At 36.5% G+C, this 27370-nt stretch overlaps 1 protein-coding gene and 1 pseudogene across 2 annotated transcripts; both read right to left on the reverse strand.

The window, feature by feature from the left end:
• Nucleotides 1-14368: 14368 nt before the first annotated feature.
• Nucleotides 14369-17799, reverse strand: LOC130681814 (uncharacterized; annotated as a pseudogene).
• Nucleotides 17800-18933: 1134 nt separating this feature from the next.
• Nucleotides 18934-26997, reverse strand: AGTR2 (angiotensin II receptor type 2). Of its 2 annotated transcripts, XR_008995225.1 has the most exons (4): nucleotides 26886-26997; nucleotides 26669-26730; nucleotides 19654-19776; nucleotides 18934-19079 (listed from the first exon to the last, which is right to left on the reverse strand). XR_008995225.1 is itself a non-coding variant. In XM_036929951.2 (3 exons), exon 3 carries the CDS (start codon nucleotides 25404-25406, stop codon nucleotides 24318-24320), a length of 1089 nt encoding a protein of 362 aa, XP_036785846.2. In that variant the 5' UTR covers nucleotides 25407-25441; nucleotides 26669-26730; nucleotides 26886-26997; the 3' UTR covers nucleotides 22751-24317. The 2 variants fall into 2 exon arrangements, 1 of the variants encoding a protein (XP_036785846.2); XM_036929951.2 differs by lacking the exons at nucleotides 18934-19079; nucleotides 19654-19776 and adding an exon at nucleotides 22751-25441.
• Between the last annotated feature and the right edge of the window lie 373 nt (nucleotides 26998-27370).

Consider the following 27370-nt stretch of genomic DNA (forward strand, 5'->3'; position numbering starts at 1 on the left):
TAGAACTATATGTAACATATACCTATAGAGAGAGTAATATAATATAGAACTATATGTAACATATACCTATATAGTATATTTCACATATGTATATATACTCCTTATATATTTCTGGATTGTTTGCTAGTACATTGTTGAGGATTTTCATGTCTATGTTCATATGGTATTGGTCTGCAGTTTTCTTTTCATGTGATTTTGTGATCTGGATAATACTGGACTTACAGAATGGGTTGCACATAATCCCTGTTCTCTCTTATAGAAGAGTTTGTAAAGGATTAGAGTTAAGTCTTCCTTTACCATTTGGTAGGAATCACCAGTGAAGCCATCCGATTGTGGACTTTTCCTTGTGGGAATTTTTTGATAACTAGTTCAATTATTTGCTATGCATCAATACAAGTTTTCTATTTCAGTACTTTCTGTCTAAGAAAATGTTTCATCAAAGTTATCTAATTTGTTGAAATATAATTGTTTAGTATTCCTTTATATCTTTTTTTATTTCTGAGAAGTGAATAGGAATTTCCCCTCCTTTATTCTTCGTTTTAGTAATTTGAGTACTTTTCTTGGTCAGTCTACCTAAAGTTCTGTCAGTATTGTTGATCTTTCAATCAAGTTTTGGTTTCTTTGATTTTCTCTCTTGTTTTTCATTCTCTGTTTCCATTCTTACCCTTCCTTCTGCATATTTTGGATTCAATTCATTCTTCATTTTCTAGCTTGTAAAGGTGAAAGCTTAGGTTATTGATTTGAGGTAAATTTCCCTCTAAAGCACTGTTTTCCTAAATCCCGTAAGTTTTAGTATATTGTGTTCAATTTTTCATTCCTCTCAAAGTAATTTCTTATTTCCCTTGTGATTACTACTATGATCCACTGGTTACTTAGAAATGTGTTGTTTAATTTTCACATAAATTTGAACTTTCCAAATTTCCCTCTGTTATTGATTTCCAAGTTCACTCCATCATAATTGGAGAACACTTAAATTTATTGTGGTTTCTTTTATGGACCTCTCTCTACAGGTTTGCTATTATTTATTGGTGGTGGTGTTGATGCCAGGGTTCTTGTTTGTGGAGTCAAAGAATGAACTTAGCAAACACCCAAGGTAGGAGAGCCAGGGCAGAGGCTTTTATTTATAAATTAAGTGAGAGGAAAGAGCTACTGGCTCAGGCCAGGAGGGGACAAGAGAGGCCGAGGTGGTGCGTTGTCTAGGAGATTTATAGGCAGTTGAGGATTTTGGGGAATTGAGGGCTTAGGGTGTGGACCTGTACCACCTGCCCTGCCCTCAAGGTGGGCTGGGTTGTTGTCTGTTTGCTAGAGCTGTTTACAGTGAAGTCACAGGTTATGCTGAGATACCCTTCTTTATTTGTGGAACACTCAAACACTCTAGGCCAAGTTGCTCCTGGCCTTTTGATCTTTAACTGATCTCACTGAATATGTCTAATATTCCTAGTCTAGTATCTTTACCATAGAGAATTAGTGTGACTTTGACTTTGCATAATGCTGAACACAGAGTTTCGATAGGGACTTTACATTGTTACATTGCTTTGTAACATGAAGGTAATATCTTGCCTTGCTTTTTCCAGAGGCCTTCACCCTACTCTGTCTAAGCCCATGGTCCTTGTCTCAGTGTTACTTATTTACTGACATTTCTGACCTAATTCTGTAAAGTCTATATTCTTTTTCGTGTGCAGCCACTGAAGTCTCTGCTGGTTTTCCTGTTGGTCAGCTAATGACTGGACGAAGATTTCATTAAACATTTGGACCAGTCTTTTCCAGGGGCTCAGTGTACATATTGAGGGACAATATCAACACTCAATTTTGGGTTCTGCTTTGGCTTTCCTTTCCTGCTCATGCAGAACCTCAAGTTCAGCCGGAGTTGAAAGCTTAGTGTCTTCTCGAGTCTTTCCTGAGCATGTGCCAGCTGCATACAGCCTTGGGCATGAACATAGTCTTCTAAATGTCCAGGATTGTGTCAGAGCTTTTCAATGTCCCTATCGACCTCATTCCCCAGCATTTCTTTTTAAATTTAATCATTAGTCTATTGTTTGCCTCAACTGTTAGCTACAACCTCAGGCAGCTGCAAAGTTAATGACTTCCCTGTGATTGGTTTCAGCAATTACCCCTGAGGAAAAGGCTTTTCACCCTGGGTTAGCTCTGGATCAAGTCAAGTAAACATAAATCTTAAAACTGGGATTATCCATGGAACTGTCAGACAAGTCAAATAATAGCAATTTGTGGAAAGGGGGTTTTGGAAAGAGTTTCAACCTGATTTTCACTCTTCCAATGGCTGCTAAACTGCTTTTCACCATGACTATGGGCTTTGGCATTTCAAAGCTAATGATGGAGATTGGGAGAGAGGTGTAAGATTAGTGCTTGTTGGTATGTCATATTAGCAGGATATTAAAGTATAATATTTCAAGAAAGTACATATCATAAGTGTTCACCTCAGTAATTTTTAACGAACTAAACACATCCATGTAACAAGCCTCCAGATCAAGAATCATAGTGTTACATATGGCCCAGAAGCACCACTCATGCTCTCTCACTCACAATACACCTGTCAATAGTAACTACCAATCTGACTTCTAATGTCATATTTTGTTGCACTTATATTAATGGAATCATACAGTATATACCCTTTGTTATCTGGTTTCTTTCACTTAACATTACATTTGTTAAGTTCATCATACTGCTGTATGTAACTATTGCCAAACTTTCCCAAAATGGTTGTAAAAATGTATATTCCCAGCAGAATATGTGAGTTTCAGTTACTTGTAATCCTTGATAGAACTTTTTACTTTTTCATTTTACTCATTTCATTTAGCATTCTGGTGGGTGTGTAATGGTGTAACAATGTCATTTAATTTGCATTTTTATAATGGGTAATAAATTTAAGGACCTTTTCATTTATTTATTGACCATTTGTCTATGTGCTGTTGTGAAGTGCCTGTTTACAGTACTTCACACACTTTGGACTCCAGTTGAATGTCTTTAGCCTTATTGATTTTTAGGAGTTCTTTATGTCTTCTGGATACAAATGCTTTTAGGACATATGCATAAATTACAAAATATTAAAAATATTGTCTCTCACTCTGGCTTGTTTTCTCACCCTCTCAATTGTGTTTTTTTTTGATAAGCAAATTTTCTCAATTAAAATGAGGTCCAATTTGTTGTCATTTCTTTCCCTTTATAGTTAGCATTTTTTGTGTCCTGTTTAAGAAATTCTTGAAAACTGTAAGCTCACTAAAATGCCCTATATCATCCTCTACAGAAATTATTTTATTAACCTCTGACTATTAGATCTGCAACCTATTTGCAATTGATATTTTATATTGATGTGTGATATGAAGTAGGAATCTAAATACATTAATATTATATTAATGCTATTTTTGTGCCAATACCTTGTTTTGATTACTATAGCTATGTAGTACAGTTTGAAATCTTGATTGTGATACCTCCAGCTTGGTTCTTTCTCAAGATTGCTTTAACTATTTGGGGTCTTTTGTAGCTCCATAGAAACTTTAGGATTACTTGTTCTAATTCTGTGAAAAACACTACTGTTATTTTGATAGACATTGCATTGAATATGTAGATTGCTTTGGATAGTATGTACATTTTAAAAATATTAATTATTCTATTTCATGATCATTTATTTGTCATCTTTAGTTTCTTTCATCAAGGTCTTATAATTTCCAGAGTACAGATCTTTCACCTCCTTGGTTAAATTTATTCCTAGGTATTTTATTCTTTTTGATACAATTTTAAATGGGATTATTTTCTTATTTTCTCTGCTTCTTAGCTATTGTTATAGAGAAATGCAACAGATTTCTATATATTAATTTTTTATCTACAATTTTACTGAATTCATTTATTCTAAAAGTTTTGTGGTAGTCTTTCTGTATATACTATTATGTCATCTACAAATAGTGATAATTGTACTTCTTCCTTACAAATTTTGATGTCTTTTATTTCTTTTTCTTTTCTGATTGCTGTGGCTAGGACTTCTAATGCTAGGTTGAATAAAAGTGGTAAGAGTGAGCATCTTTGTCTTGTTTCTGATCTTAAAGGAAGAACTTTCAGTTTTTCAACACTAAGTATGATGATAGCTGTGGGTTGGTCATATATGGCATTTATTATGTTTATGTATATTCCCTATAAACCCACTTTGCTGAGACTTTTTATCATGAATAGATGTTCAATTTTTCAAATATTTTTTCTGCATCTATTGAGATTATCGTATGATTTGTAACCTCATTTTGTTAATGTGGCATAATACATTGATTGATTTGCAGATATTGAACTGTCTGTGCACCCCTGGAAGTAATCCCACTTGAATGTGTTGAATGATCCTTTAAATTTATTGTTGAATTTGATTTGCTAATATTTTGTTGAGGATTTTTGCATCTATGTTCATCAGGAACATTGGCTTGTAATGTTCTCTTCTTTTTGTAATGATCTTTCTTTGTCTGATTTTGGTATCAGGGTAATTATGACCTTGTAGAATAAATTGGGAAGAATCCCTTTTTCTTCTATTTGCTAGAATAGTTTCAGAAGCATAGGTATTAACTCTTCTTTAAATGTTAGGTAGAATTCATCTGTGAAGATACCTGGTCTGGCACTTTTGTTTATTGGGAGTTTTTTTCCCCAATTCAATTTCATTGCTACTAATCAGTCTGTTTATAATTTCTATTTATTTCTGAATAGGTCTTGAAAGATTGTATGTTTGTAGGGATTTATCCATTTTTTCTAGGTTGTCCAGTGGTTAGAATATAATTTTTTGTTTTATTTTTTAATCCTTTGTATTTCTGTGGAGTCAGTTGTAAATTACCCTCTTTCATTTCTGATTTTACTTACTTGAGTCTTTTCTTTTTTTCTGATGAATCTAGCTATAAGTTTATAAATTTTGTTTATCTTTTCAAAGAATCAGATCTTAATTTCATTGACATTTTCTATTGTTTTTTTGGTCCCTAATTCATTTATTTCCACTCTGATCTTTATTATTTCCTTCCTTCTAATAATGTTGGACTTTGTTCTTTTTCTGGTTACATTAGGTATAAGGTTAGATTGTTTATTTGAGATTTTTCTTGTTTCTTGAAGTAGGCCTATATTACCAGAAACTTCCCTCTTAAAAATGCTTTTGGTGCATCCCAAAGATTTTGATACATTATGTTCCTATTTTCATTTCTCTTCAGGTATTTTTTGACTGACCCATTGGGTAGTTAGTAGATGGTTAGCTTCCACATGTTCCTGTTTTTTCCAGTATTTTCCACAGATTGATGTCCAGTTTCATACCTTTGTGGTCTGAGAAGATGCTTGGTATGATTTTAATCTTCTTAAATGTATTGAGACTTGTTTTATAGTCTAACATATGACCCATCCTGGAAAATATTCCATGTGTCCTTGAGAAGAATGTGTACTCTGCTGTTTTTGGATGGAATGTTGTCTATATATCTGTTAGGTCTACGTGGTCTGAAGTGTTGTTCAATGTTACTGTTTCCTTACTGACTTTCTGCTAGATGATCTCTCCACTGGTGTAAATGAGGCATTGAAGTTCCCTGCTATCATTATATTACTCTCAATTTCTCCCTTTATGTCTGTTAATATATGCTGTATATATTTAGGTGCTACCATATTGAGTGCATAGATATTTACCATTGTTATATCCTTTTGTTGGATTAATCCCACTATCATTATGTAATGATGTTCTTTGTCTCTTACAATCTTCATTTTAAAGTCTCTTTTATCTAAGTATTGCTATCCCAGCTTTTATTTCACTTCCATTTGCATGGAATATCTTTTTTCTTCACTTGACTTTCAATCTGTATGTGTCTTTAGGTCTGAAGTGAATCTTTTGTAGGCAGCATATAGATGGGTCTTCATTTTTAATCCATTTAGTCACTTTATGCTTTTTGATTGGAGTATTTAGATGATTTACTCTTAATTATTGATAGGTATGTACTTATTGCTACTCTGTTAAATGTTTTGTGGTTTTTCTTTATAGCTTTTCTCTCTCTGTTCCTTTCTTCTTCTCTAGCTCTTTTCTTCTGTGATTGATGAGTTTCTTTAATGATATACTTGGATTCCTTTCTCTTCATTTTTTGTGTATCTCTTATAGATGTTTGGTTTGTGGTTGCCAAGAGGTTCATTTAGAACATCCTAATAATATAATTTATGTTATATATAAAAGATACATAAGATATAATTGATTTTACTCCTTTGTCTTTTAACTTTCATACTAGCTTTATAAGTGATCGATTTACTACCCTTACTATATGCTTGCTTTTACCAGTGAAATCTTTATTTTCATATTTTTCTTACCTCCAGTTAGGGCTTTTCTTTTCTGCTTAGAGGAAACCCTTTTACCATTTCTTGTAAGGCCAGTTTAGTAGTGATTAATTCACTTGACTTTTGTTTCTTTGGGAAACTCTTTTCTCTCCTTCCATTCTGAATGATAACCTTACAGGTAGAGTATTGGTTGTTGTTTTTTTCTTTTCAGCACTTTGAATATCTCATGTCATCACTCCCTTCCGTCCTTCAAAGTTTCTGCTAAAAAATCAGCTGATTGCCTTATGAAGTTTCCCTTGTATGTAGCTAGTTGCTTTTCTCTTGTTGCTTTTAAGATTTTCTTTTTATAGATTTTTGTCATTTTTTAAATTATGTTTCTTGGTGTGGATGTCCTTGGGTTCATATTGTTTGGGGCTCTCTCATTCCTTGACCTGGATGTCTGTTTCCTTCCCCAATTTAGAGAAGTTTTCTGCTATTATTTCTTCAAATAATTTTCTGCCCCTTTCTTTCTCTCACTCCTCTCTCTCTTTTCCTTCCAGGATCCTAAATGTAAATTCTGGTATGTGTGATGTTATCCTAGAGATTCCTTAACCTATCCTCATTCTATTAAACTGTTTTTACTCTTAGCTGTTTGGCTTTGTTGCTTTCTATTACCCTGTCTTCCAGGTCACTGATTCATTCTTCTGCATCCTCTAATCTGCTGCTAGTGTAGTTTCCCACTAATGTAATTTCCATTTCATTTATTATATTTTTCAACTCTTTTTGGTTCTTTTTTATACTTTCTATCTTTGTTGAAGTTCTCACTGAGTCATCCACTCTTCTCTCAAGTGTGGTGAACATCTTTATAGCCATTGATTTAAACTCCTTATCAATTAGATTTCTTATCTTTGTTTTATTTAGTTCTTTTCCTGAAAATTTTTCTTGCTCATTCATTTACAGAATATTCTTATATCTTATCATTTGGTTTGACTTCCTTTGTTTATTTATATGAATTAGTCAACTACCAGTCTTGAAGGAATGGCCTTGTATAGTAATGTCACCTTAGTATAGACTGTGTGTGCCTGGCAGCTTTTTGGCTGGCTGGCTGGAGGTATACTGGGTGTAGGTAGGGGTCCCAGGAAACTCCATGCAGGGGGCATCCTGGTGGGACAGTTGGAGCTGAACTGGGTATGGGCTGAGGGTTCCCAGGGTGCTCTGCACTGGGCCTGTCTTGGTAAGATGGCAGGATCTGATGGAGTCATGGGCTAAGTGATCTCAGGGTGCTCCAAAGAGGGGGTGCCCTACTGGGATTGCTGGAACTAGAATATGCACAGGCCATGGGATCCTGGAATATTCCACTCAGGGAGCACCCTGGTGGGGCAGCTAAAGCTGCTATGGGCATAGGCCAGGGCTTCCTGGGGCATTCTACATAGCAGGTGTCCTGGAAAGATGGCAGGACTTAAAATGAGAGCAGTCTGGGATTCTTCAAGGGTACTTTGCCCCCAGGCTATCTTGGCAAGGTGGCTGGAGCTATAGTAGGCACAGGCTAGGGGTGTCCATTGTGCACCATGGTGGTACTGCCTTGGTGGGACACATGGAGCTTGAGCAGACACAGGGCAGGGGTATGTGTTCCACTTGGGGGAGATATAAGCAAACCAACCCCTGAAGGCCAAAGGTGACTATGAGACCAAAAAAAGAGGCTGACACGTCCAGCTTCTATACCACAGACATTTATTGATGGCAGCTAACCTACAAAAACTTGTCCTGGGCAGACACAGATGCTTAGAGCTCCACATCACTTTGTGTTTAGGGAGGCTAATTCATAGAAGCTAGGAGAAAGGATTTGCATGCAGGGTAGCCGTCTTTGTGTTTAATCAAAGCAGGGATGACATCTTAACCTTATCTTAAGATCCTATCTATGGAATGCTTCCTGTTTGCAGTAAATATAGGATGTGGGGAGGGGTAAAGTGAGTCATGGGTCATCATGGCAGATATGTCAAGATGGTGTTACTCTTGCTCACAGACAGGGTCACCTTGGAGGAATGGGTGGAGCTGGTGTGGGCTAGGGGCTGGGGCTCACTGAGGTGGCAGGCTGGCTAGAGCATCCATTCCTTCCTGCCATCTGTGCTATCAAGGTGGAAAGGGAACATAAATAATGGTATTTGCCAGCACCTCCAACCCAAAAGAGTTCCAGCAGTTTCCCAGCTGTTTGTCAGATGTGCCAGTCTTAGTAAATGGGTTTCTTTCATTTATATTCTAAGTGCCCTTTAAACCATGTTTAGTATTTGGTTGGTTGGTTGGTTGTTTTTTGCTGTGCACTTGGGTAGGCAAATCTGCATATGTGTCCCTCAGTAATATCCCTCCCTGGTGACATTCATAGCATCAGAGGTGGGCTTCTCATCATTGCCAAGTTTCCATCTCTCCAGCCATTCTCTATGTGGTCTCTCTATCCTTTGTTGTGTAGAAACAGTTCAATTAGCCCTCAGTTTTTCTTCAAGAGAAATTGCCCTATTATATAGGTATAGATTTAGTAATGTCTCCGGGAAGAGGTGACTTTAGAGTCTTCCTACACTGCCATCTTGGACCAAGTCCCAGTTCATGCATATTCTTGTTAAATTTATTTTTAGGCATTTGATTTTTGTTGTCACTGTTTTTATTATAAATGACATTTGTTTTCCATTACATAGCTTAGCTGGTTGTTGTTTGTTTTACTTTATAAGAAGTTTATTGACTTTTGCATATTGATTCATTACTCAACCACCTTACTAAATTCTCTAATATTAATTTGCTAAATTTCAGCAATTTCCAAGTACTCAGGTTTTCCTTTTCCTTTTCAGAGAAATCTGACCTGTATTGTGAACATTGGAACTCAAGTTTCTCTGAATCTATTTTTTTATGAGAACATAAGATCTAATCCTTTAGCAAATTTCAAGTAACCATAGCACCAGGCTGTACATTGGATCTCTAGAACTTAGTTATCTTGCATTTGAAAGTTTGTGCCCTTTGACCAATAGTCGCCCATTTCTGCCACCTCCCCAACCCTAGCAATAACCATTCTTCTCTGTTTCTATGAATTTGACTTTTTTAGATCCTACATATAAGCAGATCATACAGTATTTGCCTTTCTCTGTCTGACTTATTTTACTTAACATAATAGATGTGTTAATTAATTTGATTCTGGTAACCATTTCACAGTGTATACATGTATCAAATCGTCATGTTGTACATTTTAAGTATACACAATATCTTTTGCCAATTAGACCTCAATAAAGCTGGAGAAAAAAACACACTAAAGCTATTAAGTATCCATATTAATTTTTTTCTATGTTCTGTATTGTTTCCTTAGTATGTTGGTTATTTTTTTTGTTGAATTTAGTTCCTCTTTTCATGCCATTTCTTTTCCTCTAAAGTTTAGTCACTTCTTAATTATTTGCTCATATTTGTAGATGCAGCTCTAAATTAATAACTAGAGTGTATTTCTTCAAGCTAACTGGAAACCCTTGTCTTGTTCTATTAATACAAATTTCAGTTGTAGGAGTCAACATTCCAATAGTGATGTGGAAAGGAAAGGGTTAATGCACGTGGCAAGCTTTCCTAAGGAATGTAAAAGTAGTTTATTTCTACATGGGGGTTTCCCATCTACTTGGAACTTAAACATTACCTACAGTAATGCTTCTTCTCTGAAATCAACACTTACTCTGAAAGTTTTTCACATCTCAATACCCTTTTTAAAGAGCTACACCCATGGCATTAGCCTTTTGGCAAATTCCTGAATCATTCCTTCTAAAAGCCAGGATTGGCACAGGTGTTCTACTTTACAATTAACTAATGGAGTCTTTATCCATTAACTGTTTCTTCTAGCCTGAACTTCCTTTGATCTTGGTACTATTTGGAGTTCTAGAGGTAATCAACTGTTATTTGCCCACCTCTTTGGGTGGCTGGTTGTGAAGCTACAATAAACTATATCACTTACCTATTTCCATCCACTTTATACCATCCAGGTATTTGTATTGATGGCATGTGTCCTGAATTTCCAGGTGCAAAAGATTTTATTTTTGTATTCCACTTGTTATTTCACTGGGATGTTGAGATAAAGAGTTTATAAATGGATGTGTTCAAGAAATAATCTGGAACTGAAAATCTTTTCCTCTACCTCACTAACTGATTACCATCAAAATACTTTGAAGAACAGACTTATGGTCTTAACATTGATCTCATGGGAGCAGATTTTGGCATCTTCTACAAGTCACCTAAACTTATTTTAATCAGAATTGAGTGAAAATATAGTTTCTTTCCCTTGGTGGAATCACCAACAAATAGTTAACAAATAGTTATTAAAAGCAGTAGCGAAAAGCAGTTGGCTGAAAAAGCACATCAACTTATGGGATGGGGTAAGCCAAAGCCTGGAACATATAAACTTAAGAAAATGTGTGCATCTTAAGCAACATGTACTTTCCTAAACTTCTGGCCTGAATGTAAATTCATACATCTTTTGAAATGGATAGTGTGGCAAATTAAACCAAAAATAATAATAATAATCCAATTCCTTTGGCATGGCAATTCCATTCTTAAAACTGTACCATAAAAAAACTAAAGAATATATAAAAATTTAGCTAGTATTATTTATTGAAGTGAAAAAATTGGAAAGAATACTGATTTAATAATTAGATATTTATTTTGTTTCTTCTTTATCCTTAATAGCCTCTATATTTTATAACAGTTTTACACTCACAGAAAAATTAACCAGGATATACAGAGTTCCCTTATGTCTCCTTGCAATCCACCCTCCACATGCACAGGCTTCCTCACAACCAACATCCCAGCACGAGAGTGGGACATTTGTTACAGTTGATTAACCTATATTGACACAACATTATCACTCAAAGTGCATAGTTCACATGAGGGTTCACTCTTGATGTTGTACATTGTATGAATTTTAACAAATACATAATTACATATATCCACTATTATAGTAGTTTTACTGCCCTAAAAATCCTCGTGCTCTGCCTATTCATTCCCACAAACTTCCTTCCCACTGACTCCTGGCAACCATTGATCTTCTTTCTGTCTCCATAGTTTTGCCTCTTCCAGAATGTCATATATTTGGAATCAGACAGTATGTAACCTTTTCAAATCAGCTTCTTTCACTTAGTAATAGGAATTTAAGTTTCTTTCATGTCTTTTCATGGCTTTGTAGCTCATTTCTTTATAGCAGTGAATAAGATTCCATTGTTTGTATGTACAACAGTTTATTGTATTTTTATGATTTTTTTTTACTGGAACATAATTGACATGCAACATTATATTGATTTCAGACGTACAACATAGTGACTCAATAATTATATATATTATTAAATGCTCTCCATGGCACGTGTAGTTAACCCCTATTACCATACCAAGATATTACAGTATTACTGGTTATAATCTCTATGGTAGTATTACTGATCATATTCTCTGTGTTGTACTTCCATTCCTATGATTCATTTATTTTATAATTTGAAGTTTGTACCTCTTTATCCCCTTCAACTATTTCACCAATTCTCCACCCCCTCCCTATGATAACTAACAGTCTGTTGTCAGTATGTATGTACCACAGTTTATTTATCTATTTACCTACTTAAGGACATCTTGGATGCTTCCAAGTTTGGGCTGCTATGAATAAAGCTATTATAAACATCCATGAGAATGATTTTGTGTGGACATAAGTTTTCAATTCATTTTGGTAAATATCAAGGAGTACAATTGCTGGATCATATGGTAATATTATGTTTAGTTTTGTAAGAATCTACCAAATGGTCTTCCATAGTGGCTACACCATATTGCATGCCCAACAGTAATGAATGAGATTTCCTATTGCTTTATATCCTAAATAGTATTTGGTGTTGTCATTGTTTTGGATTTTCACCATTGTAATATGTATGAAGTGGTATCTCGTTTTAATTTGCAACTCCCTAATGACGTATAATGTTGAGAATTTTTTCATATGGTTACTTTTCATCTGTATATCTTCTTTAATGACATGTCTGTTCAGACTTTTTGCCTATTTTTAATTGCACTGTTCATTATCTTATTGTTGAGTTTTAAGTGTTCTTTGTGTATTTTGGATAATAACCCTTGATCAAATGTCTTTTGCAATTATTTTCTCCTTGTCTATGACTTATCTTCACATTCTCTTGACAGTGTCTTTCACAGACAATATTTATTTAAAAGAAAAATTAAGGTACTTCTATAAGATAAAATACAGTCATTTTTATCAAATACTCTAGAAGAATATTAACATAAATGTGTCTTCATGGTGTATTAACTGAAGCACTAAGATATGTGTGTTTGTGTGTATGTGTGCATAACATGGATAGATATATAAGTAGCTAGATAGATACATGTATTAGCATTCTCCAGAGAAACAGAACCAATAGGCTATATACATATGTACTAAGGAATATATATATATATGTGTGTGTGTGTGTGTGTGTCTATACATGGGTGTTATAATGAGTCGGCTCACATGGTTATGGAAGCTAAGCCCCAAGATTTCCAGTTGGCAAGCTAAAGACCCAAGAAAGCCAATGTAATTTTCAGTCCAAGCCCAAGGGCCTGGGAACCAGAGAGTCGAAGGTATACGTTCCAATTTGAAAATTGGCAGGCTTGAGATGCAAGAAGAGTTAATGTTTCAGTTTGACTCCAAAGACAGGAAAAGACCAGTGTCCCAGTTCAAGCCATTCAGACAGGAGAAGTTCCTTCTTATTCATGAAAGTATCAACCTTTTTATTCTATTCAGTCCTTCAACTGATTAGATGAGGACCACCCACCTTAGAGAGAGCAATCTGCTTTACTCAGTCTAACAATTCAAATGTTAATCACATCCAAACACCCTCACAGACACAGCCAACATAACGTTTGACCAAATATCTGAGAACTTCATTGCCCGGTCATGTTGACACATAAGATGAACTATCACAAGGCCATCCCTTGTCATCATGGTACCAATACACATCTCATTAGGCCATAATTAATCATCAAATAAAGAAAACAACAAGGTCATAATTCTACCTAACATGATACAACTGTGCTGTATACAACTGAAATCACACTAACCTCTTCCCTAGGAAGTAAATTCTTGGAGTGATGCCTACTCTTTCCTTGATATCACTTAATTTAAATACTATGAAGTAAAATTAACGATACTCAAATAACAATGAAGCAGAACTGAAGGAACAAAATGGCAGCAGACTCAGAGACTCCAAGAATGAACTAGTGGTTACCAAAGGGGAGGGGTATGGGAGGGCGGTTGGGGAGGGAGAAGGGGATTGAGGGGTATTATGTTTGGTGCACATCGTGTTGAGGATCACTGGGAGAACAATGTAGCACAGAGAAGGCACATAGTGTATCTGTGGCATCTTGCTGCACTGATGGACAGTGACTGCATTGGGGTCTTGATAATATGGGTAAATGTAGTAACCACATTGTTTTTTCATGTGAAACCTTCATAAGAGTGTATATCAATCATACCTTAATAAAAAAATTTTTTTAATTTAACAATACTCAAATACTGTGATATAAAGTTGATACATCTTATATTATATGACCAGAGAATAAGACAGTAAAGAAAACAAAGGTTTATATACTCAAATAAATATACTCATAACAAAATATGGAGGAAACACTTATAACAACTACAGTCTTATGTATATAACTAGTCATGTGGTCATAGCTGGTATTTATAACTCCCTTCTCCTCCACCTATTCTGTATTTCCTTTACCTTCAGCAAGCACCACAGCTGGTCATGGTTATAGCGAGGGTGGCCCAAACCTTTATTCCTGAAAAGTTTGGGCCATTAAGTAGTCCTGCCTAGACTGAGTTGTAGTTTTCCATTGATCTTAACCACTGATGTGGTAATATTAAGAGAAACCCTAAAGGATCTCCTGTATTCCAGACATACTCTTCCTTACTTCCATCATGGAATAGTAGTCCAATTTTCCTATGGCAGTCAGGATCAATTACCCCAACCAGCACAGTAACTCCCTTCTTTGCCGCTTGATTCAGAGGCATAAGTAAACCAAAGTGTTCAGGTGACATATCTGTTCAGACCTTTTAACTTCCAGTTCAATAGAATCAGGATTGTGTCTCCACTGCAATCATTCCTCTTTTTTGAATTAAGACCTCTAGTCCAGCAGAGCACAAGATTGTGGATATAAGAAGCAAAAATTTTGGTGGAGAGCCACTAGAGGTAATGGTGAGTGATATCACTCCCATTTCTACCCCTTTATTCCTACACCTGTGAATCCTGGCTATGGGGGAAACGAGACCAGTGAATTCCTTAATCATTGGTCCATTGCTGCATCTCTTTTGCTGTGAAGTGAGTTCTGGGGTCAGAAGTAATGCTGTGTAGTATACCATGATGATGGATAAGACATTCTATAAGTTCATGGATAGTAGTTTTGGCAGAAGCATTGCATGAAAGGAAGGCAACACAACATCCACAGTAAGTGTCTATTCCAGTAAGAACAAATCACTTCCCCTCCCATCATGGAAGCAGTCCAATATAATCAATCTGCTACCAGATAACTGGCCAATTACCCTAGGGAATGGTGCCATATCAAGACTCAGCATTGGTGTCACTGCTGGCAGATTGAGTACTCAGTAGTGGCCTTCGCCAAGTTGTCCTTGGTAAGTTAGTCCATGTTGTTGAACCCACAAATAACCTCCATCTCTGCCACCATGGCTACTTTGTTCATGAGTCCATTGGGTGATAACAGAGATGGCTAAGGAAAGAGGCTGACTGGTATCCACAGAAAGAGTCATTATATCCATTTGATTATTAAAGTTCTTCTCTGCTGACTTCATCCTTTGGTGAATATTCATATGGGACAGAAAAATTTTCATGATTTTTTGCCCATTCAGAGAGTTCTGTCCGCATACCTCTTCTCCAAATTTTCTTGTTACTAATTTTCCAATCATGTTCCTTCCAAGGCCTTGAACATCCAACCAAATCTTTGGCTACAATGAATCAGTTTGTAAATGCACATCAGGCCATTTCTTCTTCCAAGCAGATGGACAACCAGGCATACTGCCTCAAGTTCATTCCAATGGGAAGATTTCTTTTCACCACTGCCCTTCAGGAATGTCCCAGAGAGGGGTTGCAGTGCTGTAGCTGTCTGCTTTTGGGTGGTGTCTGCAAATCATGCAAAGGCATCTGTAAATCAGGCCTGAATATTCTCTTCCTTTGTCAAATGATCCTAGGGAACACTCTAAAAGGCCATAGGTGCAGGCTGGGAGACAAAAGTTTGTGTAACAGGAATGGGGACCAATGGCATTTAGACCATTTATTCATGTAACTTATTTGTGCCTTCAGGGCCTGCATGAGCCCATTCATGTATACAAAAATTCCAGTCAATTAATGATGGGCAGCTCAGGTCACATGGTAAATTTGTGGCCCATGGTTAAGCATTCAATCTCTACTAAGGTCCAGTAGTAAGCTAAGAGCTGTTACTCAAAAGGGACAAAGTTATGTGCAGAGGATAGCAGGCTTTGCTCCCAAATCCTAAATGCCTATGCTGCACTATTGATTCTGCTGGATTATATAACTAAAGTGGCAGAGCAACTTGCATGACAGCCTGGACCTGTTACAGAACCTTCTTTTGTTCTGGGTCCCACTCAAAACTTGCAGTTTTGGGTTGCTTAGTAGGGCCAGAATAACATACAAAAATGAGGAATATGTTGCCTCCAAACTCCAATGAGGCCTACTAGAAATTGTGCCTCTTTTTTGGTTCTAGGAGGGGTCAGATGCAACAACTTATCTTTTATCCTAGAAGGGATATCTCTTGGATACCTCTCTGTGATATATCTCTATCTTACATATATACCTTATATCCAAGGTATAGATATATATACTTTAGAAGGGGTATTTCTATGGATATACCCCATACCATTGGACCCCTAGAAATTTCACTGAAGTAGAAGTCCCCTGACCTTTAATTGGAAGTATTTATCAACCTCTGACATGCAAGCCTTAGAAATAAGTCTAAAGTAGTTGCTACTTTTCACTTTCTAGATCCAGTCAGCATAATGTCATCAATGTAATGTACGAATATGGTATCTTTTGGGACAAGAAGGCAATTAAGGTCCCTACGAATGAAATTATGACACAAGGTGGAGAGTTGATATACCCCTGAGGTAGGACAGTGAAGGTGTATTGCTGACCTTGCCAGCAATACTGTTTATGGTGCTGTTTAGTAAAAGATAGAGAAAACATTTGCAAGATCAAAAGCTGCATACCCCTACTGGAGGATGTGTTAATTTGTTCAAGAAATGAAACCATACCTGATAGCTTCAGTTGGAATCACCTTCTGGTTAAACTTATGATAATCCACTGTCATTCTCCAAAATCTACCTGTTTTCTGCACAAACCAAGTATGTGAGTTGAATGGGGCTGTGTTGGAAATTACCACCCCTTCTTTCAAGTCCTTAACTGTGGCACTAATCTCTGCAATCCCTCCAGGAATGAAGTGATGCTTTTGGTTTACTATTTTCCTAGGTGAAGCAGTTCTAGTGGCTTCCATTTGGCCTTTCCCATCATAATAGCCCTCATTCCACAGGTCAGGGTAACAATGTGAGGATTCTGGCAGCTGTGGAGTATAACTATTCAAATTATGCGTTACAGAGCTGGAGGAATAACCACAGGCTGGGTTTGGGGACCCACTGTGCCTACTGGAGATAGACTGGAGCTAAAACTCGATTGACCACTGATCTTCATAAGCCCCTACACTATCTGGTGGGCCACAGTGACTTTTTGAGTTTTGTGAATTAGTGTCAGTTTAGAAGCAGTCTCCAGTAGTCCCTGAAAGGTCTGATTATTGCCTTTTCCTCAATGTACAGTCACTCTGGTAAAACACTATAGGTATTTTTAGGAAAAGCTGAGAGAAAGATTAACAGTATAGATTGTTAATAGTGTGCTAAGGTCCTCCCTCACAGAACATGGCCTTCCCTTCATTCTCAGTCTGTATACTGATTCAGAACTAGGAATAAATGAGGGGCCATGACTCTTTGTTTTTATTATTCAGGTTAGACATTTGCTTACTTAAACTAAAACTTTTTCTGCTTATGCATATTATAATAAGAATTTAGTGAGCTTCCTCTCTATTTTACTTCTAAGAACACCATGATTGACTAGCCTATGTGATAGGTCTGTACCAGTCAGGCTGTTCCAATTGCTGCTTTACCTCTGCTTTCTATTATGGTAACAGTGCCCGCCTAGCCTTTAGTAGTTTTGTATTGACATTCCGCCCCTGCCACCCCAGAACCCAACTACTCCCACTATATTTACATTTCCCAATTTAAAAATGCAGGGCTCCCCACACAAATTTATTTCTCACTGTATTGATAAAAGGAATATCTTCTGGACCCTCCCAGGGTGGGTGAATAGGTCTAAAATGATAATCCCACTTTAAAATTGTTATTTCCCTAAGCCTTTGAATCCCTTAATCTATATTACAAGGCTAGTCTGGCTTTCTAACTTGCTCACTTTGGTCTACCTTTTGGTCCATGTTTCAGCCAACCAACCAATTGGAGCCTTTAATAACTTTTCAGTCTAAAACATTAAATGCAGAATCTCTGATTAATAGCACATATCAGTATATTTGGCCTGATCCAAATTTATGTTCCTTCCACCCATACTCTCAATCATCCCATAGTCTTAATACCCATTCCCACACATTTTCCCCAGATTTCTGTCTGCATTAGTTAGAAAACTCATGTAGTTCTTTGGTGCATAGTGCACCTTCTCATGCATCATCATTTGTGCCTCACCTTTATGGGGCTGCTGGAACTCGAATCTAGTTATAGATCTAAAAACAAAGATGGGTGATAAGTTGGGCCCTGCAGAGACTCAGAACTTTTTCCATCAACTCAGGAGAAGCCATTATAGTTTTCTTGGACAATGTAGGATAAATCCCCTCAAATGGGGATAGAGAGGCTACTACTACTGAGGGTGGAGAGGCTGCTTTCACTGGCAAGGAATACCCATCAGAATTTAGGGACTTAATGTCTTCAGCTTCATCAGGGTCTTCCCACACATCCCCATTCCAGCTTACGGGATCTCATTCTTTCCCAACCATGCCCTCACTTTAATCCCAGGCACCCTGTGAGGCCAGGAGTTCAATTTGCATTGTAATTCAACCAATTGCAGGAAGAAATTCTGCATTTTATTTTCAGCAATTAAGGATTTCCTTCACAGCACACATAGAAGTTTTCAGGTGATTTATATAGCATTTGAACTGGGACTTCAAATCTGAGCTCACCCTTTTCTTTCCTCACTTTGTCTAGCAACATTAGGAGCAATTAGCCAATCTCATTATATTTGTTAGTTTGCCAAAAATGTTAGGAAGTATCATATACACAGTCACCCAGCTCCTTGGTTCTTATTAGTTGATTAGGAATATCCAATGGTGATATTTTATATATATACCTTGCCAGAACATGTCATGGACTATCGGTGCTCTCTTAACTACTAGAAATAGAACCATTAGCATCTTTAAAACCAATCAGACTAGAGAACCAATTCCAGAAACCTCAGAACCAATTCAGAAAACTCCTTCTTAAAATTCTGTTCCTCTAAAACTACCCCTGGTACCAAATCTTTATTAGTCTTCTGGGACTGCCATAAAAAATATTAGGCTTGGTGGCTTGAACAACCAAAATTTATTTTCTCATATTTCTGGAGGCTGGAAATCTGAGATCAGGGTGCCAGCATGGTCAAGTTCTGATGACAGCTCTACTCTTGGCTTGCAGATGGCCACCTTTTCACTGTGTGCTCAGATGTCCTTTCCTTGGTGCATACATATGGAAAGAGAAAAAGAGAGATCTTCTTCTTATTATAAGGCCACCAGTCCTACTGGATTAGGATTCCATCCTTATAACTTCATTTAAGCTTAATTACTTCCTAAAATCTCTATCCCCAAATCCAATCATATTTGGTGTTAGGGCTTCAACATATGACTTTTGGGGAGGCACAAATCCGTACACAATAGATATCAGCATACCCAGTGAGACCATTCGAAATTATCCACAAATAACAAGTTGTTAAGACATCAAGAAACACTGAAGTTAATTTCTTTGTTATGGGAATGATCCCTTCAGTGTTAATGAATGTAGACTTAGAAGGGGTCAATTATTCAAAGAGAAGGCCATATTGGTATATTGAACTTGGGTTTCTTTGGGAAGAAGCAACTGGCAAAAGGGCCTTCTGAGAGGAAATGAATCAAATACTAGACCCTTTTTCTAGGAAGTTAAAAGTTTTTACAGTGTATCTTATGCATTCACGTGTCATTTACTAATGTCATCAGTCAAGAAGCAACATCAACCCTATTACCCACCCCCCATCCCCAACCAGGGGTACTCACTTTCATTGAGAAGAAGTTTGAACTGTGATTCCAGCTGCACAGGAGAGCTTCATTTAAGAAAGGAGAAATCTGGTTCTTGGAATGGCATGTTCCTCCTATTGGATTTCTGCTGCTACCTCCTGGCTACATGGAGATGCCAAAGCAAATAAAGATGTATCTGAGACCTTGTCTACTGTGGCATGCACCTAATACAGGGGGGTGTAACACTGGGGCAAGAGGTTTCCTTTTTCTTTCTCTTACATCCTATCAGATGGCCTGTACATCGATCACTTAGAAACTTCTTAAAGTGAACAGGAGTCTGCATCAGACTACTGAACCATCTGATCTCATGTGAAGCAACTGATAAATAATGTAGCAACAACAGCTGCAGGAAGTGGGCCAGTGGTGTTATCAGATATTCCAACATTTTTCCCCACTTGGCAATGGTTACGACTTGCATTCACTTGGATTGCTTAAAACCATGAGAATTTGGGATTTATCATAAGAAAGGAGGAACCAACAAGGCAAGAAAGAATATTTTCTAGTAAACCAAATAGAAGGTTGGAGTCAAAATATTTTAAGTATTAAAAGAAATGTACCACAGGGTGATGAAGGATATATCTGATAGATAATAGATGAAAAGAGAAAGAAATATGTATAAGGAGATAAAAAATAAGGAACATATATATGCCTTTCTATATTTATATTTGTAATCTTACGCCATGCTATTAACAGTGATTATCTCTGTGGCTAATTTTTATCTATATAAATTTTTCAACAATGAGAAGGCATTGATTCTTAATAAGAAATACATACCAATAGTTTTTAAGTTTAAAAAGAATTCTGTCATCCCAGAAGAAAGACTTTCAAAAAGAAAGAATTTTCTTTCTGAGGATGTTAATCCTTTGTAGATAGGTTTGTGCAAGTAAACATCAATGTCCAGAAGGCTAGTCAACTCAGCCATAGGCCACTGGTCTTGTGCAGGGGAAGTGATTTTTAGTGATAGCATATGAATTTCTGTATTTCATGTGAGTCATCATTGCTGATATAGTTTACGTAGGAATTAACAAAATAATTAAGTGCTACACTTTCCTTATTATGTCAACACTTTCTTGCTTCAGTCACCTCATGTGATTAGCTCATCTTGTCAAGTTTGGATTTTTCCTTTTTTAATATGGGCAGCCACCAACCAGTTTCCTGCTTTCAGATCCCTGTGTTTTCCTTCATGTGTCCTCTCATTTTGATACAGACTTCAAAAATAACAGAAAAAAAAGGAATTTTTCCAAAACATTCTGTTTAGTAGATCTAATTCAGGGATATAAAAGGTAGAAATAATGAATGCTCCTTTCCATAATAAAAAGACCTATTCCTTCTGCAAACTGCAAGAGACGAGTATCTCTGGTAAGCCTATATAACCTCATTTCCCAGACCTAAAGTTTATATCAACATTTCTGTTTCTCAAAAGAAATGTTGGCGTTATCTAGCTTACTTTGTGTATGGGGTGGAAGGGGCAGGGGTTAGTAGTTACTTCAAGTGGTTCTGTACAGCATGGAACACAAGAAAAGGGCAATGGAGAACCAGGGAGAAAGCCTCATCCATCTTCCTCCTCTCTTTTATTCTCCATAGGTGGAAATACACTGCCTTCCCAGAGCCCTTGTATTGCTGTGATCAGGGCTGTGCGAGCCATGAGTATGGGGGGAAGGTTGAAGGACCATGCAAGACTGTCTCAAGAATATCTACTTGGTAGCCAAGGAGTCATATTTTTATTGAAGTATAGCTGACATACAATATTATATTAGTTTCAGGTATTCAACATAGTGATTCAACAATTGTATATATTACAAAATGTTCACCACACTAAGAGTAGTTACCAGCTGTCACTGCACAAAGATATTATAATATTATGGACTATATTCTCTATTCTTCACTTTTCATCCCCATGACTAATTTATTTTATAATTGAGAGTTTGTCTCTCTTGATCCCCTTCACCTATTTTGCCCATTCTCGCACCACCCTCCATATTTAAACTAAGTACTGATTAGGATTACCCAGACTATCTGTCAGAGCCAAATTTAAAGATCAATAGGGACTTGTTTGTGCCTTGGTGTCCTTATTTGTAAAATGAGAATAACCAAGTCATGGTGGGAATAAAGTGGGATAATGCATATAAAATACAATAGTATATAGCATATAATGCTTACCTCATAGTGGCTATTATTATTATTACTACCATGTGGTTCTTGGGCATTGTGTAGGGGAGTGAATAAAGGTGGGGTCATAGAAAAGAAAGGGGATTAAGTAATCCTAGAAATGTGATTAAGTGAGAAGAATACTGTTTCATTTGCTATCTGAGACGCTTACCTGAAATTCACATTTTCAGAGAAAAGAAGATCTTTATACCTTTATACATTCCTGCAATCAGAGTTCATTCAGCATCTTCTCAACTTACATATCTTCTTAGACCCAGGAAAGTCCACTGGAGTCCAAGCCTCAGAGAACTACTTAGGGCTGTACTGGCTCCTATGGAAGTGGAGGCTAGGCTTAATGTCCCAGGACTGGAGAAACAATTCTCTTTATTAAGAGAACTCCCAGGGAGTGAGGTTTGTATTATAATTAGTATAAAAATTAATTTTGTGATAGACAAATTGACATGAGCTGGATGCTGAAAGCTGAGTCAGTGTTCATCAACTGAATGAGACACCCTGCAGGTGGAGGTGTGTGAAGGGGTGGTCAGGAAGACAGAGTTGTGTGAACAAAAGCAGAGAGGCATGAAACAGCATTAGGCCTTAAAAATACAGTCAGTCCCTATACGATGCTTGAACGTAGAGTGCATGAGACAGATAGCATGCAGAAAAAAAGCCAGAGAGGCTGAGAAGGATCAGATCTCCTATGGTCTTGTGGACTTTGATATGAAATCGGGACTTTCTTTTCACAATTAATAAGAAATTAGAGCTGAAAACTCCAGAGAGAGAGATAAGTACAGCAAGAAGCCAGAGAATGAATGATAGGAGCTGAAAAAAAGAATTATCAGTGGGGACTGTAAGGAGAATACAGATATAAGAGAAGGTAAGTCTGTACTTGGAGGTGATTAAAATGAAAAAGTATGCACACATGATCTTCCAATTAAAGATTTTATTTATAAGAAATGTTTACAAAATTATTTAAAATGTGCAGTCATAGTTGGTTATATATTTAGCTATTTGTTTTTATTGATAATAATAGATTACCTAAATTAGAACTTTCCCAGAAAATGGAGCTAGAGGATTCTTCAACCTATAGCCCTAGGACGTAGCAGAGACACTAAGCCTCTGAAACTTTATTTCTACCTCAGAGGTCAGCATTCGTCCAGAAAGGTCCTGGATAACCTGGTATAATATGGGGCTGGTAAGAATGAAATCTCTAACTTCTAAAATTAAGATTCATACTCTAAGTAAACTCAGTCAGTTTCAGGTACTCCTCTAACTTAGGAGTTCTAATAATATTGAGAAGGAGATCTGTAAACCAGTGATTGGTTTTAAAGAGTTCCATAGAATCCTATAAATTCTGGAGCAAACTGTATCTGTAGGTACAGGTTAAGTCTCCCCATGTTCTATATTTTCAAAGCCATGCTGCACTGCCCTGACAGGCAAGTTTTTTGCATGACACCAAACTTGTCATTTGCTAGATCTCTTGTCTCCCTGGACATGAAAATTCAACTCTGGCATAACTTTTTTCTATGCCAGTTAAGGGTTTATTACAAATTAAAAAGTTAAAGAAGCCACCCAGAACCAAAGCACCAATAATAAAAGTCAAGTCAACTTCCTACACATCAAAGTACCACATCCAAAAGGTCAAGGATGTTAAAACTAACCTTTACATTTTATAACACTACACAGTGTTTAGTTATTGTTTCTAAAAAACTTATCAGAGAATATAGAAACCTTCAAATAAGTTAAAATGGATAGAAAGTTAAAAAATGTTTATTCAGGGTTAGTGAACACTCAAATATTTGTTAGTTACAAATCTGTGTTACTATATATTTTACTTTCTATAACTGTAAAAACAGGGTAAAATGTAGGAGTACCTGTGATCTAACCTATATTACTAGCCCTACTCAATATGTAGCAATATCTTAAATATAAACCTCTATGCTCAAGTGAAATATAAAAAAGATTATCCATAACATTTTTTAAAGTAGAAGGTATATTCCTAGAGCCTGAATAATCTGGTACCAATGTATTGTCGTATACCCTACTTGGAAGTGCTGATGTCTCCTAGCATGACATCCTGTAAATAATGCAGCAAGTTAAAAGACTGGCCTCAGTTCAAGAGGAAAGCCTTATGCAAATGGATATAAAAACCAATCTGAAAAACTCCAGCATTTGTCCAAGAGAAATCTAGAACCCCAAATTATCATTCACATTTTGTTATTAATTATAAATTGAGATAAATGTCCAGTTACATCTAGGTTATGAATGTATCTCTCCAGTGACAGTCTTGTATTGCTAGACCTGAAAAAAACATGGGCAATTCCTGAAAGTCACTGGAGGATAAAACTTACAGTTCCATTTGGTTTGCTGCTCTAGAAGAGTGAGAAAAGATTTCCTGCAGGGAAACAGATTATTTTACTCAAGCCATTAAAAGATAAGCCAAGGGGCCATCGTACCAAGTAGCCATGCTGATAACATGCATTCCACTCTCGTGTTTAAGACACAAAGGTCTCCATTTCTCGAAGGGAAATGCTTTTTTGGCATGACACACTCTCTCTCTTGCCTTGGAGCCAAGTGATTGGAACCCTGAACACACGGCGGAGTTTCTGTTGGAACCGGTTTCCAACAAAACAATACAAAAAGGGATTAATGCAGCTGTTGGTGAATCCCAGGAGGATGGCAAAAGGAAGTGCCAGGTCAATGACTGCTATAGCTTCACAGCTATTAATGACACCCATCCAGGCCAGAGCATCCAGGAAGGTCAGAACGTGGAAGGGAAGCCAACAAATGATGAACGCCAGAACAACAGCAGCTGCCATCTTCAGGACTTGGTCACGAGTTATTCTGTTCTTCCCATAGCTATTGGTCTTCAGTAAGTGTTTCCGGATTGCAAAATAGCATGTTGCTATGAATATTAAAGGGATAATAAAACCAAGGATATTTTTCATTAAGGCAATCCCAGCTGACCACTGGGCATATTTCTCAGGTGGGAAGGCCATAACGCAAGCATTCACTCCTAAATATTCAATGGTTCTGACATCTCGGAAATAAAATGTTGGCAATGAGGACAAACAGGCCATACACCAAACAAGGGGAACTATATAAGATGCTTGCCAGGGATTTCTTCTTTGAGACATAAAGGGGTAGATGACAGATTGGTACCTATCAACACTCATGCAGGTGATAAAAAAAATGCTTGCAAACATGTTCAGGGTCAGGAAAGAACCAAAAACTTTGCACATCACAGGTCCAAAGAGCCAGTCATATCTGTAAGAATAATAGGTTGCCCAGAGAGGAAGTGTTGCCAAAAGCAGTAAGTCAGCTATGGCCAGGTTGAAGATGTAAATGCTGGAAACCTTCTTAGGACCCTTTTGACAACAAAACAGTGTAACCACAATAGTATTGACAAGAAATCCAATCACAAAAATCATATAGTAGAGAATAGGAATGGCATCTAAATGCTGATCTGATGGCTTATGTGAGCAGTTAATGGTAGACTCATTGCCAGAGATGTTCACAAGTCCAAAGTGAAGTCTGCTGATACTGTTTTTGCTGAGGGTGGCAAAGGTGAAGTTGCCCTTCATATTGAAATGTCAGCAGCTCCTAATTGTTATGCCTTCTGTGAAATAAAAATGGAACTCTCAGAACACACAGAGAGTTTACACATCATGGAATCACTAGCATTTTGAAAGTCTGTTGAAAGCAAAAAAGTGGGTGATTATAGAAGACATCAGGGTATACAACCAGGCCTTATGAAATAAGAGTGGATTTTGCTTCTTGGAGAACAAAAGAGTATTTTCTCAATAGTACCAAGAAGTTAAGACATTTCAGCATTAGGGACTGAAAATCCTGAGCAAAACTACATTTTTCCCATCTTTTCTATCGTATTTTCAAAAGGTTTAAAGAAAATTAATATCTCAAAAGGATAGCCAGGATAGGAAATGTGTGAAACAAAATAAAAAGGAACCAAGAAATAAGAAAAGTGCTTGAGCCCATATCTCAGTCTGTATACTTTCTAGAAACCACACTGCTGCCTGCTACTGCATAGAGAAATGCCTTATTCGAGTAATTATATACAAATCATTACAGCTGCGGAAAATGTAACATAAGCTATGGAAAAAATAAGTATACAAAAGACTGAAAGAGAAGATGCAAAAGGAATCTATTGAGATGGGGGACTGTGGCTGGCTTTTACTAATAAGAAATCATTCATTTAGTTCTACTTTTCCATTGTCTTTGTAATCATAATATAATTAAGAGGAAGTTATGGAATATGTGCACATTTCCAAAAGTTCCCTATTCCTATTTTAATAGACTCTATTGGTTTTAAATATAGATATCTAATGTTAATCTAGTCAAAAGAAAATCCATTTTCTTTTTCAATTAGGAAAAGAAAAAGAAAAAATAGCCACATCTGATTTATGGTCAAGTAGAAATAGTTTTAATTGCTCAATAAAATAAGAATTGAACATCAATGATTAATCATGATATAATTGTATCATTTTTCCTTCGCTATCTTTTCATTTTAACACAACTAAGTAGTAACAATGCTACATGGCTTTGAAATGTTATAATCAATGTTTGGGTTTTGTGAAATAAAAACATTATTTTAAAACAAAAGAAAATTAGTTGAAGGTAAACACAGTAAGGGAAAGACTATTACTTTAGATAGCTTCAAAATACATATAAACAAACTACACAATGAAAAATGTAATCACCAAAGAATCTCTAAGCAGCAAAGTTATCATTTTTGTTCAAAATTCATTCTCTCATAATTTTTACTATGAGATTCTTCCATCATCTCATAACATGAAAAAATCTAAAATAAACCCACTTGAGGACTTACTGGTTGTTGGAGTTTAAAACTTGGTTATCATAAATCAGCTTGCCTAGTTCCTAAATGCACCCCTGTAAGAGAAACAGTGGTTAAATAATTTAGGAGTTTTTGCAAAATACAGTGTTAAAATACAGGAAAAAGGGAAAGTTCATCTATAAAGAATATTTTCATTTAATGTATGCTCTACTTTCCAAATATAGAGTATATACAAACTGTGCAAACCTACCTTAAAAATTCAGGCTGAAGAATTGTTTTAATTTTGTGCTTATTCGTTCCCTTAGACTTGGGGATGTAATAGCACCAGATCTCTGGTTTCCTTCTTATATGTTCGGTTTGTCCACTGGGAGCCTTCAACCTACATAATTCTAGGGCTGACTTATGAACACTTGCCAGCTTTCCAGGGGAGTTTTTTTTTTTTTTGGCTGCAAAACATTAATCTGAAATTCTCACTGTCTCCAATCATAACAGCTCATTCAAATAAATCTCAAAAAAAAATGAAGTTTCCACAAATGTGTTAGAGAATTTTGAAGTCAGTGGCTTACTTTAAAGTAAGAATATAATTATTTACAGAGTTTTCTCCTTCTTTTTCCCTGATACTGGCATTCTAAAATGAGTTAAGGAGTGGAGACTGGGAATTTATTCTAGTAACAGAGTCTTTGTCCACCAACATCTTTCACAACCTTCATTATTTTTTGAAAATTTTTACCCCTG

The sequence above is a fragment of the Manis pentadactyla genome, chromosome X (genome assembly GCF_030020395.1).
Source record: "Manis pentadactyla isolate mManPen7 chromosome X, mManPen7.hap1, whole genome shotgun sequence".
Taxonomy (NCBI): domain Eukaryota; kingdom Metazoa; phylum Chordata; class Mammalia; order Pholidota; family Manidae; genus Manis; species Manis pentadactyla.

Bases quoted from the DNA above. Each gene is read 5' to 3' on its own strand.
- AGTR2 (XM_036929951.2), bottom strand. From the start codon at position 25,406: ATGAAGGGCAACTTCACCTTTGCCACCCTCAGCAAAAACAGTATCAGC.